This window comes from Spermophilus citellus, assembly GCF_964194105.1.
Source record: "Spermophilus citellus genome assembly, chromosome: 3".
Lineage (NCBI taxonomy): Eukaryota > Metazoa > Chordata > Mammalia > Rodentia > Sciuridae > Spermophilus > Spermophilus citellus.
This window is the reverse complement of record NC_138184.1, coordinates 206,826,039-206,838,414: the sequence shown is the minus strand read 5'-3', so window position 1 is coordinate 206,838,414 and position 12,376 is coordinate 206,826,039. Positions and strand designations below refer to the sequence as shown.

General features: G+C 33.9%; 1 protein-coding gene across 3 annotated transcripts in view; it reads left to right on the top strand.

The window, feature by feature from the left end:
• The window catches only part of DMTF1 (cyclin D binding myb like transcription factor 1), a 43,479-nt gene that overhangs the window by 3,575 nt on the left and 27,528 nt on the right, over nt 1–12,376 (top strand). The window contains exons 2-4 of one of the 3 annotated variants that reach the window (XM_081287879.1): nt 5,224–5,337; nt 6,466–6,582; nt 8,127–8,249. In XM_081287879.1, coding sequence (XP_081144005.1) covers nt 6,474–6,582; nt 8,127–8,249 — 232 coding nt within the window. In that variant the 5' untranslated portion in view covers nt 5,224–5,337; nt 6,466–6,473. Of the gene's footprint in view, nt 1–5,223; nt 5,338–6,465; nt 6,583–8,126; nt 8,250–12,376 lie in introns of those variants that run through there. The other 2 variants (XM_081287880.1, XM_081287881.1) reach the window with 2 other exon arrangements.

Sequence of the window (12,376 nt, the reverse complement as noted above, 5' to 3'; positions counted from 1 at the left end):
AGAACTCTTGATGACCAGTTTTGTTTTTCTTAATGTCATATTTTAAAATGTCATTTGATTATGTACACTGTTGTCAGGTCATTCTTCTAAGCACCAGTAGTGAACACTAATTATTCACTTACTATCCATTGTTATGTAACAAAAGAAATGGATTTTTGTTTTGTTTTAATTGCCTACGTGTATTTTTGTAAGGAAGTATGCTTTTTAAATTAACTTATATAAATCAGGGGTATGTGGTGATAATTTGTGGTTCCCATTAAAGAGCTTCTGATGGTAACCTGTATAAAAAGTGCTCAGTTTTGAAAGGATGAAATCTTACAGTATAACCAAACACACACTGTAATCTCTTCAATTATGAGCTGGATGAAAAAGAAACTCTTTAATTAAAACAATTTTTCTGCCAAGCCTGGTATGAGTCTTATACCAAGATATGACCCATATTACCAAATAATTCCATTTATTTGAATAACAATGACATTTTTTTCAATAGTTGATAATTGAATCAACATTTTAAGCGATTTAAATTTTATTATTAACAAGTCTATTGACACATTACTGTGTATTGTCATATTTTTATCTTCTTAAAACCCAAGCCTTGCTGGGCATGGAGGCTCACACTTGTAATCCCAGCAGCTTGGGAGACTGAGGTAGAAAGATTAAAAATTTGAGGCCAGCCTGGGTGACTTGGCAAGATCCTGTCTCAAAATAAATTAAAAGGTCTGGGGATGTAGCTCCATGAAAAAACACCCCTGGATTCAATACTCCGTGCCATAAAAATAAAACCAAACCATGCTGAACATTAGGTACCTTAATTTGTTATGCTTTCATTGATTTAAAAATCTTCTCAAACTTTCCCACAAGTATACAAAGGAACCAATTTTAGGGTTCAGCAATTATAGTCCAAGCATTCTGCCTTAGTGAAGGTCCTGTTCCTGTTGGGGAATAAAACTGATGCTTAGGAAGATGTTATTTTTTGGCTTTGTCTGTTTTCTGACATCCCTCTATGTATTTTCAGAATGTAGGAATTCTTATGTTTTATCTGCCATGAAGATTTTTGTATTTAGTAAAGTTGTATTCTTTCAGAGTAAAAAAATTGTAAATGTATTTTCTTTGAATTGTTATATGTTACTATGCAAATCCTCAAATATTTCCTAAGGCATTACTTATATACAATAACAGATATGGTGTAATCATTATGGAATTTTTATGATAGCATAATCTCAAAAAACAAAAATGTTCATTAATATGTAATGGTTAGACAAATTTAGATGCTATGTATCTATTAAAAATGGGAGAATAAATATTAGTATTGAAAATGATTTTAAAAAATTATAAAAGATCTTGATATTTTAAGAACTAAAGTTGGTATATAGATAAAAGACTTGGAAGGCATTCAAAAAGAGAAATGTGGATAATTTTTTCTTATGCTACATTGGGTCAGGAAATGTGAAAACTAAATGTGTCTTTGAATTATGCCTTTTAGCCAATCTTTAAATTCATTCAATAAAGTTGTTATATATTCTATGTTTTTCATGCCATATAGTTTTCATCCCACCTCCCATTTTAGAATCAGCTCTAGGCATACAGGGTGTATAGTGGTGCCTCCTCTGCTTCTCATGATTTGCCACTGATAGTACCTTACTTACTTACCTTACTTAGCCCCCAAAACTAGGAAGAAACATGACTTTTCCCTGTTTGGTTTTAAATTCTGTGTTAAATTAATAAATCCAGGAATGGTAACTTCTTTATGCATAGCCCTTTCTTTTTGTTCTACCAGGTTGTTTATATATTAATAGGGTCATCTTAATCCCCCTCCCCCACATTTTTTATTGGCATGTGATAATTGTGCATAATGGTGGGATTTGTTGTTACATATTCATACATGCACACAATATAACAATATAATTTGGCCAGTATCATTCCCCAGTATTTCCTCTGTGCCTCCCCCTCGTCTCTTTCCTCTCTTATGGTTCACCCCTGGATTCTTATGAAATCAGGGTCATCTTATCTATCAGGAGCTATAAATACAAGCAACTGTATTTTCCTGTTGTGAAGATACGTAAAAATTCCATTATAAATGTTTACTACACTTAAGGTGTTTATTTCTTGAATTTATTAGGGTATTGTTTCTGTTTAAAGATATTTACTAAATGATGGGAATATATTAAAATGTGAATTCACCAGTTAGAATAAAATGGCTGTTTAAATTTTTTTCATTATGTCTTCTCATTGCTAGTTAGCGTAAAAGTGGTACTTAAGGTATAGCCCTTTAAAACGGAAGAAGGGAACGCTAAAATATGTTGATGATGTTATATTTGTGTGTTCCAAAAAGTTTATGATAGAGTTGGAATTCTTCCTGGTATATACCCCTGATAAAACAAAGATTGGAAGGTTCCAGAAGGTAAGCATAGTTCATGTATATTAAAAAAAATTGAATAAAGGCACTAAATTATTCAACTTTTTCCCTTACCATTATAAATTGATGTATCACCAACATTTCTCCATTTTAACATCATAACATTAATGGAAGAACTCTTCTAAATAACATTCTTGACCCCACTTGCTCCTTTCATCCTTTTCACCCTCAAAGTAATGCATATGAAAGAGGTCTTTCCAACTTTCCAATTTCTCAGTTTTCTAGTAGGCCTCTGCCCCTTCTATTCTACTGAAATTACTTTATTCATATTGCCAGATCATATAGTTATTTCTCCGTCATCTAATTCAATATAGTTGACTAATATTTTTAGTTCATCATTAGTTTTTTCTTTGTGACTAGCTGGTGCTTCCTAGTCTACTTGTCTTCCTCTTGACTGTGAAATGTATATAATAGAGTGTTCTAGAGATGAGATCTAGGCCACCTCTAAATTCTTGGTAATCTGGAAGAGTAGTTTGTGGGCTGTGGATTTAGCTCAGTGGTAAAAGAGTGCTTGCCTAGCATGCATGGAGCCCTGGGTTCAGTCCCTAGCACCACATATACATATTAGTTAGCATGCCACTAACTCCAATTTATAGGTAAATCCTGGTCTGTTGAGCTTAGTTTATATTACCAACTATCAATTTGCGATTTTCTTTTGGATGCTTTGTATCTTTTTAAACAATAACACTGATATTAAAAAAGTTTAATGTATAATAAAACATCTCTAGATTTAAATGTCTCAAAAGTTATCCAAGTCAAAAGCCTGGGAATTATCTTGAGATAGCCCCTCTTTTCCTAGTCTCTGTCTTTTATTTAGAAAATTCTTTTGGCCCTTCCTTTGTATCCTCTGTTCAGCCCCTTCCCTTTGCTGCCACTTTTCTAAACCACACAGTTATCTCTTGGACAGTGTATCTTTATAACATTGCCTTGTCCATTCTCCATACTGTATCTCAGTGAAATTAAAAATGTTAGTTTTTGTTATAATCATGAAATACCAAGGCAGACTTACTTTAAAAAGACATATAATTCAGTTTTGGAGGCCTGGTGCTGGCTCTGGTGAGGGTCCCATGGCAAGTGACAAAATCCTGTGGAGGAAGAACAAAAAAAAGCCAGAGACTGAGGGGGTTGAGGTTGTAGAGCGTACTTCTTTAGCATGTGCAAGGTGCTGAATCTGATTCCCAGTACCACAAACAAAACAGGAGACTGAGTTCCCACTATCCCTGAGGGTTTGCTTCCAACTTACCTGAAGACTTAACACTAGGCTTCACCTCTTTAAGGTTCCACACCATCTATGGCCCAGCTCCCAACACATGGATCTTGGTTGAGAAACCACGTCTAAACCATAACAGGCAGTAATGACTTTGCACCTGTTTTGCTTTGAAGTTTTTACTATAATTTTTGGTGCTGGGAATCAAACCCAATGTCATGGGTCTGCTAGATGGGCACTCTACCACTGAGCTACCTCCCTAGCCCTGAAGTTTCTTTTTAAATAAAAATGGCACGGTTACCAAGAGTAGAGTTTAAACTGAACGTTAAGTTTGTACAACCTTTTTGGAAAATAGTTTGCTGTATCACTAAAGTCTAAAATTTCATCATATCTATAGATTAGTTTTCAGTTACTAAGGCTATTTAAGTAAATTGTATTGAATGTTTTGGTTTGATTTAAGGAAATTAAATACAGGGAACAATATACATGTCCAGTGATAGAGGATTTGTTAAATAATGTCGTTTTTTATGCCCATAAGGTTTAAATGTTACACAAAAATTCCTGTGAAATGATTTCCTTAGCATTTTTCATTGTGAGTGAATGCTAAAGGAAGATATAAAATTGTAGTCTTTGCATATAAACCAGGAGATAAGAAGGAACCACAACAAAATGTGTAATTTTTGATTTTTTTTCATATGTTTATGTATGACTTTAAACTGCCCCTTTTTTAACCTTTTGTTCCTCTATCTTCTGTAATTGGTATTATTGACCAGCTTTTTAAAATAATTTAATGGATTCAGATATGAGAAGAATGTGGAATCTAATATCTGGAGTTCTAAAGAGCTCTAGCAGAGTCTATATCTTTTCACTGCAAATTTATGTAAACAATTTTCTAATACAGCCATTCTGAAGAGAAGTTCTAATTAGAATGCTGAGAGAAATGGAAATTTTAATTCTTAATTTTTGTTGAAACAACCCCCATAAACCTCAGATCCTGCCTTTTTAATTAGTTGGCCTTTTCGGATGAAGATGAAAAACCTATTGAAAGAAACCTTTAAAAACTGATTATTTCAGATTGTATAATATTTTATATTAAGAACTTAGTCGTAATTTGCCTTTTCTGGTCTGATGGGGTTTTTCTCCACAAATTCCTAGATGTAGTTCACCCGTCTTCTTAAAATGGTTTATGAATGAAGATTGTTGTGTAGTTTTTAGTGCTTTAAAATAAAATCGTGGTATTATAAAGAATTCACCATAAAGAAAAATTATTGTTACTGGTAATATTTATGGTAATTAGTTGGTCGATATACACACCAGATGATGCCACAGTAACCACTAGCATAGCTAAACCTGTTTTTTCAGAGAATGTTTAATTGCTTGATGAGAGACAGCTTGGGTTAAGAAACTCATCATATATGTCATTTCTTTATTGGAGAATACATTTTGAGGCTCATTGCCAAAGGTTCTACTTAAAAAAGAAATTTGTTTTTGTCTTAACTTTTTTGGTTGAGACATCACAGAGGCTTGAGGTTAGAGTATTTTAGCATACTGTTAGTGTTCAGTTATTAAGTCTCATTTTGTAATGCTGTTAATTTTTCAGTGTTGCAGAACATGGGGGAGAAACAATCTGGATAACATGAAAGTGATGCGGCTGGATAAGGGAAGGCAACTTGATTCTGTGGGAAGGGCTATAGCTGATCCAACCGTTGTTTAGGTAAGAATACCTTTGTTGCAAGGTCCTTCCCTCATGGTTTGCAAATTTTAGTCATATCTAGATCATGATTTCCATTCATCTTTGTCTTGAGAATGTCATCAATACAATTGTAAGATGAATAATGACTTTTTAGAGTAAAATTTCAGTGAACCATTGGATTTTCACAGTGTAAATGTTATTTCCAGTGAAAGGAAAACACATTAACTTAAAATGGTATATACCATATATGAATGGATTAATATCTTGTGTGTAAAAGTCAAAAAAGCAAATATTGAGTGACTGAGTACACATCAAGGCTTAAGTCTTTCTCAGTTGGCAGAAAGTATGTGGACAAGACTAAAGCTAAATATTAAGACAGGAGCTCCATTGAAGAGTATAAAATGATTCTGAAGACTTGAACCAGACCATAGATTGTAATCCAATGTATTGACCCCTACCAACCATGAGATTGTATTTCTAAGACTGATCTGTAAACAAGAATAAAATTAGAAAAGCCAATGATGGATATATTTACTTGTTTCATATTATGAAAAAGACAGCAAGAATTATTATTTAATGTTCCTATTTTTTAGATAAGAGAGCCTAAATACCTATAAGAAGTGTCTTGTAAACTAATTTGTAGATCAGAAGTTTTGATGAATTTTCTACTAAACAGTCTGAAGTTAATATGACAAGGTGCCAATAAAAACAACCTGCTGGGCACAGTGTTGCACACCCATAATCCCAGCAATTTAGCAAGACTATTAAAAAGAGTGGGGGGCAGGGGTGGTTGGAGATGTGGTTCAGTGATAAAGCACCCCTGGGCTCAGTCCACTAGGACCCAAAGAAACGAAACAGATTATTTCAAACAGATTCTCATTCATTGGGTATAGTAAAAACAACTCTTTTTTAAAACTACATGCTTTGTTTTCTAATTAAAACAGATTCTTGCAGATGATCTGATTCTAATTCATGAATATGAACTATTAATAGCAGTTTTTGAAATCTGAATTTATAATTTCACATAAAGAACACTATAGGCAATACCCGAATAAACGTGGGATATTTGGTTGAGGGAGGGGTTACCACTTCATGTTTCTATCTGGAAATAATTTTTTAAATTCTAATGTGGAGTCTATTCTTGTACAGATTTGAGTATGAGCACAGTTGAAGAGGATTCTGACACAGTAACAGTAGAAACTGTGAACTCTGTGACATTGACTCAGGACACAGAAGGGAACCTCATTCTTCATTGCCCTCAGAATGGTAGGAGAACTTGCTGAACATATACTTGTGACTCTTGGGATTTCTGAATTCCTTATCAGAAATACCCAGACAGACAGTATAGCTTAGCAGGGTAGAAAAGGAGTTAATCTCTTTGGATCATGGCTTAATCTTAGTTCATATATTTTTAAAAATTTACTTTTATGTTTTTAAATTTATCGTAAATTTTAGACTTTATCAATCTCATAGTTATTTTATAAATGGGATCTATCAAATATCCAAAGATGATGATGGAATATCTATAAGACACTTCATATACACACACACACACACACACACACACACACACACCATTTGGTGCCAGCAGTAATTTATTTTGCATTTAAGTTCATCTTTATTAATATGGATTCTGTTTTCTTCCTACTCTTTAAAATTCTTGGGTTACTTTATTCAAACTTGTGGTTTTTAACTAGCACAAACCCATTCAAATGATCTGTGCTTCCTATAGCCACCTTAAATTTCACACATCCCAAATAGTTCTTTCAGACACTTCCTAAACCTGCTTCTTTTTTTCTTTTTTATTTAGTGTCCCAGGTCATAAATTACTTAGGAATAAATTCCTTCTCTCATTTCCCACATTCATTCCGTTATGAAGACGTGTTCATGCTATAATATTTTAAAAATCCATTTCTCTATTTCAAGTCCCTCTTTCTTAGATCAGATACTCTTCTCTCATCTAAGTAACTCTAATAGCCTTTAACCAGTCTCCCACCTCTAATTCATCTTTCAGACTGCTCAAGAAATTGGTCATGATACTCCGTAGCTTAAGATTTTTTTAAACCTTCCAGTGTTTAGAATATAGTAAAATCCTTTAATTTTACTCAGGCCTTTCATCATGTTGTCTTTCTTACTGGCCTCACATCCTGCCACATGTCATACACTTATGTTTTAGTAGTTATAACTATTTTTGTTTCCATAGCATACCTCAGTACCATTGCACATATTGCTCCTACTGCCAGGAAGAATAATCATTTACCCTGCCTTGCTTTCAGATTTAAGATACTCTGTTAGGAATCCTTCCTTCACCTCTAGTCTAATCTCTTCTGTATTCTCAAAAAGCCTCTTTATTCCAACTTTATAGCTTTATTGTTACATTACTTTCTACATTATTTTGAAATTATTGGTTTAGTCATCTCCACTGCACTGCAAGTTCCCTGACAGGCAGGATATCCTTCATTGTTCTATTTGCATTTAGAACACAGTAGGCTTTTAGTAAATATTTGTGAATTAATCATATAACTTGCTTTTGTCTTTGTACATGAAATGTTTTGAAAGTCAAGTTGGTTTAAAAGGTGGCGTCTTTGTAGTTCCTAGACATAATGCTTGTAACAGTACTACAGTAGGCATAGAGAAGATTATGTTATTTGAGGCCTGTTTGTATAGCTGGGTTTAAATAAACTAATGGGTAAGAAAATCATTGTAGAATCACTACTAGCTGGAGATTTTGTTTTTTCTTTATTGGTTTGAAGTTTTTGAGATTTTTTTTTTTTTTTTTTTTTGGTTTATTGTTCTTTTCCTTCCATTAGAAGCTGATGAAATAGACTCAGAAGATAGTACTGAACCTCCACATAAGAGACTTTGTTTGTCCTCTGAGGATGATCAGAGTATTGATGATTCTACTCCTTGCATATCAGTTGTTGCGCTCCCACGTAAGTCACTATATATTAAGAATGTAGAATTCCCTTTTGAAACCAAATTTTAGCTTTCAGGGGATTCAGTTGGCCTTTTTAAGTAGATATAGACTCTTTACTTAATGAGTGCTTACTATATGCCAGGCATAGTTATTAATTCTTTTAAATATTGCATAATATAGTCTTCTCAACTCTTTTAAATTCTCAATCTGTTGATAGACTCCATAAAGAGCCTTTTAGACATTTTTTTGTTGAGTACTCTCCCCCCATGTACTGTATGTATTTTTTAAATATACTATATGAATATCTTTACTTTGTTCATAAATATTTTTTCAACTTACCCGGTAAGAACCATATTTACATGATTGACAGAAAGCATGTTCTATAATAGGTGCTATTTTTATTAACATCCCCATTTTATAAATGAAGAAAATTAGACACAGAGAAGTCTAAAATAATATTCAGACATTGTGGTTCTTATAGTACATATTGTTAATCCCAATGCTATAGTGCCTTTTCCTTATGTGGAAATTCAATAGATACCTAACTAGTTTATTTTCACTAAAAAAGTTCTTGTTCTTAACATGTTTATATCTAAGATCATTTAAGGTAGACTAGATTCTAGAGGACATATAGTATAGTATTTCAGGATTTGGTTATACATCTGATTTTTTAAGCAAAGAGTCTGGAATCCTATTGAAGAGTGGTTATCCTACAAAGCCAGATGTCTTAGTCCATGGTGATCAGAATGGGGCAAGTGGTTATTGGTGGCACTCTTAGCACAAAGGAGAGTTTTGCCATACCCAGGAACTCTTTGACTTTGCACACAACACCAAGCAAGATGACATCTTCATCTAGTGAAATAAAACCAAGAGTAGATTTTTAGCATGAAAAATCATGTCTTAACAAATAGATATGAACTTTGTATTCAGAGTTAATTTTTTTTTAGGCAGATTCTTTACCACTGAGCTATATATAACCCTAGCTCATTTGCTTGTTAAATTGAACAGAAGCCATTTTGTTCAATTGACTATCACATTTATTGAAAAATTAGTGTTAGTATTGCTTCCAAGTATGGCATATACAAGCATCACATATTTCTAATTGTTCCTTCTAAAAATGATTCTTATGTTTTTTTTCAGTTCTTTCAGTTGGACTGTCATTATGTTGTTGATTAAATTCTATAAATTGCTTGGCCTATTTCCTAATATATGTGGATATTTTCTACTAGAATTTTTTAGTTACTTTGGTATAAATTATGATTAATACATTTGGTTGAAATAGAATGCCTTGTTCATGATCATAGGTTCTGACTGGGCATTTTGTTCTCTTTTATGGTATTGAACTGAATTCTTCATACCCTTTTTCACTTAACCCAAGGTAATATGGATATACTAATACTAAAGACATGGGTTGTGTTTTGTGTGTGTGTGTGTACTAGGATATTGAATCATAGCAATAGTACTTATGAAATACAATCTGGAGTAAAAGCATGAAACTTCAGCCAGGTGCAGTGCTGCATGTCTAATCCCAGTGGCATAGGAGGCCGAGGCAGGAAGATCGTGAGTTCAAAGCCAGATTCAGCAACAATGGGGCACTAAACAACTCAGTGGAAATCCTGTCTCTAAATAAAATACAAAATAGAGCTGAGGATGTGGCTTGGTGGTCAAGTGCCTCTAAGTTCAATCCCCGGTACCCTCCACCCCACCTCACCCCCCCCAAAAAATAAAAGGCATGAACTTTGTTCACTTACCTACCCTCATCAGTTTGACCTGCTAAGTCCCACAGGAACCATCAAGGTAACCCTGCTCACCTACCTATAGCTCTGGAAGCAGCTGGGCAACCCACTTACCCTGTGCCACTTTACCTACCAAGGCCTCCAGAAAGCAGCTAGGCATTTGGTCCTGAGAAGTTCAACCCATTAAGACCTTGGGAAACCTCCAGGTAGTCCTGTATACCCACAATTCAGGAAGTAGGCAACTAGTAGCCACCCTGAGCAAGCTAGCTCTCTGAGACCCTGAGAAGTACCTGAGTTTCCCCCAATACACTGATGGGTACACTCTCTGTAATGTATACCAGTCATCACCACTGTTAGTTATAGCTACTATACTACTACACCTACCTGGAACCAAAGCCAAAGTAGCCTTCTCAACCAGTACCTTAGGACACATCTGCAGGAGAAATTCTTCTACTACAGAAACCACCTATGAAATGTGTAGAGGCAAATGATCTGACAGATGTGCAAACATAGGGACACAAGAAACATGAAAAAGAAAGATAACATCAAACCTCCCAAGGGAACACAAAGCTCTCTAGCAACAGACCCCAAAGAAAAGGAAATTGACAAATTGCCTAAAAAAGAATTCAAATCAGTAATTTAAGGAAACTCAACAAAATAGAAGAGAACATAGGCCAATAATTCAACAAAATTAGGAAAATAATATGATCTAAATATGGATCATGAAAAAAGAATCGAAAAAGTCTTAGAGCTAAAGAACTCAGTAAATTGAGTAAAAATACACTTGAGAGCTAAATAACAAAACCAAACAGAAGAAGGAATGTCTGAGCTTGAAGATAAATCTTTAGAAATAACCCAAACACAAAGAAAGCCTGGAAGACTTACAGGATGTCATTAAGCAAATGTTCATGTTGTAGGTGTTCTAGAATAAAAAGAACAGCATAGAAAACCTATCAAAAATAGCCAAAATTTTCTAAATCTCAGGAAAAATACATAAATTCAGGCCCAGGAAACTTAAAGAATGAAACCTAATAGATTCAACCAAAAAAAGATATTCTTTGAGGAATATTATAGTCAAACTGTCAAAAGCCCAAGACAAAGTGAGAATTCTCTAGGTAAGTGTCAAGTTATATATAGTTACATAAGTGTCAAGTTAATCCTCATTAAACTAAGAGTTTTCTCATCAGAGTCCTTATAGGCCAGGAGAAATTGAGATATATATTCAAACATCTGAAAGGAAAAAAATGCACACAAAGAATACTATGTCTAGGAAAGCTATCATTCAGAAATGAAGGAGAAATAAAATCTTTCCAAGACAAGAAAAAACATAATTCATGGGCAGAGGCTGTAGCTCAGTGGCAGAGTGCTTGCCTTACATGTGTAAGGCAGTGGGTTCAATCCTTAGCACCACATGAAAACAAATGAAGGCATTCTGTCCATCTATAACTCAAAAATTATGAAATACAGTCTGGAGTTAAAAACTGCTTTAAAGCATGAACTTCAGCCAAGTGCGGTGCTACATGTCTAATCCCAGTGGCATAGAAGGTCGAGGCAGGAAGATCGTGAGTTCATCGTTATCAGATCAACTTTACAAGAAATGCTTAAGGCAGTTGTTCACTAGGAAAAAGAATAGTAACTACCATGAAAACATGAAAATACAAAACTCACTAGTAGAACAGATGCACAAAAGCAAAAAAGAACACAGTTAAATCTTATGTATGGGGAATACCACAAAAATGAACATGAGAGGAAAAAGGTATGTATAAAAGAACCAGGAAAAAAAAAATTAACAAAATGACAGGATTATGTCTTATCAGTAATAACCATGAATATAAAAATGGATTAAAATTCCTAGTTAAAACATTTAGTTAAGCAAAATGAATTTTTAAAATATCCTGCTTATAAGAAATTCACTTTACCAATAGACACACATAGGCTGAATATGTAGGAGTGGAAAAATATTCCACACAAATGAAAACCAAAAGCAAGTGAGAATAGCTGGGAACAACCATAAAGATAGACTTTAAGTCAGAAACTATAAAAAGAGACAAGATCACTCTAATAATTAGAGATTAATTCAACAAGAGAAAACAACAATTGTACATTTATATGCACCTAACACCAGAGCACTCAAGTGTATAAAGCAAATATTGTTAGATCTAAACGGGGAGAGAGAGAGAGACTGTAGTTTAATAATAATTGGGAATTTCAGTATTCCACTTTCAGCTGTGAACAACTCAGACAGAAAATCAAATTTTGTAGTTTACTATAAATCAAGTGGACCTAAAAGTAAGACAACATTTCATCTAATAGCTACAGAATATACTTTCTTCTCATCAATGCATGGAACATTCTCCAGAATAGACAAAGCAAGTCCCAACAATTTTTTTTTAAAGTTGAAATTATA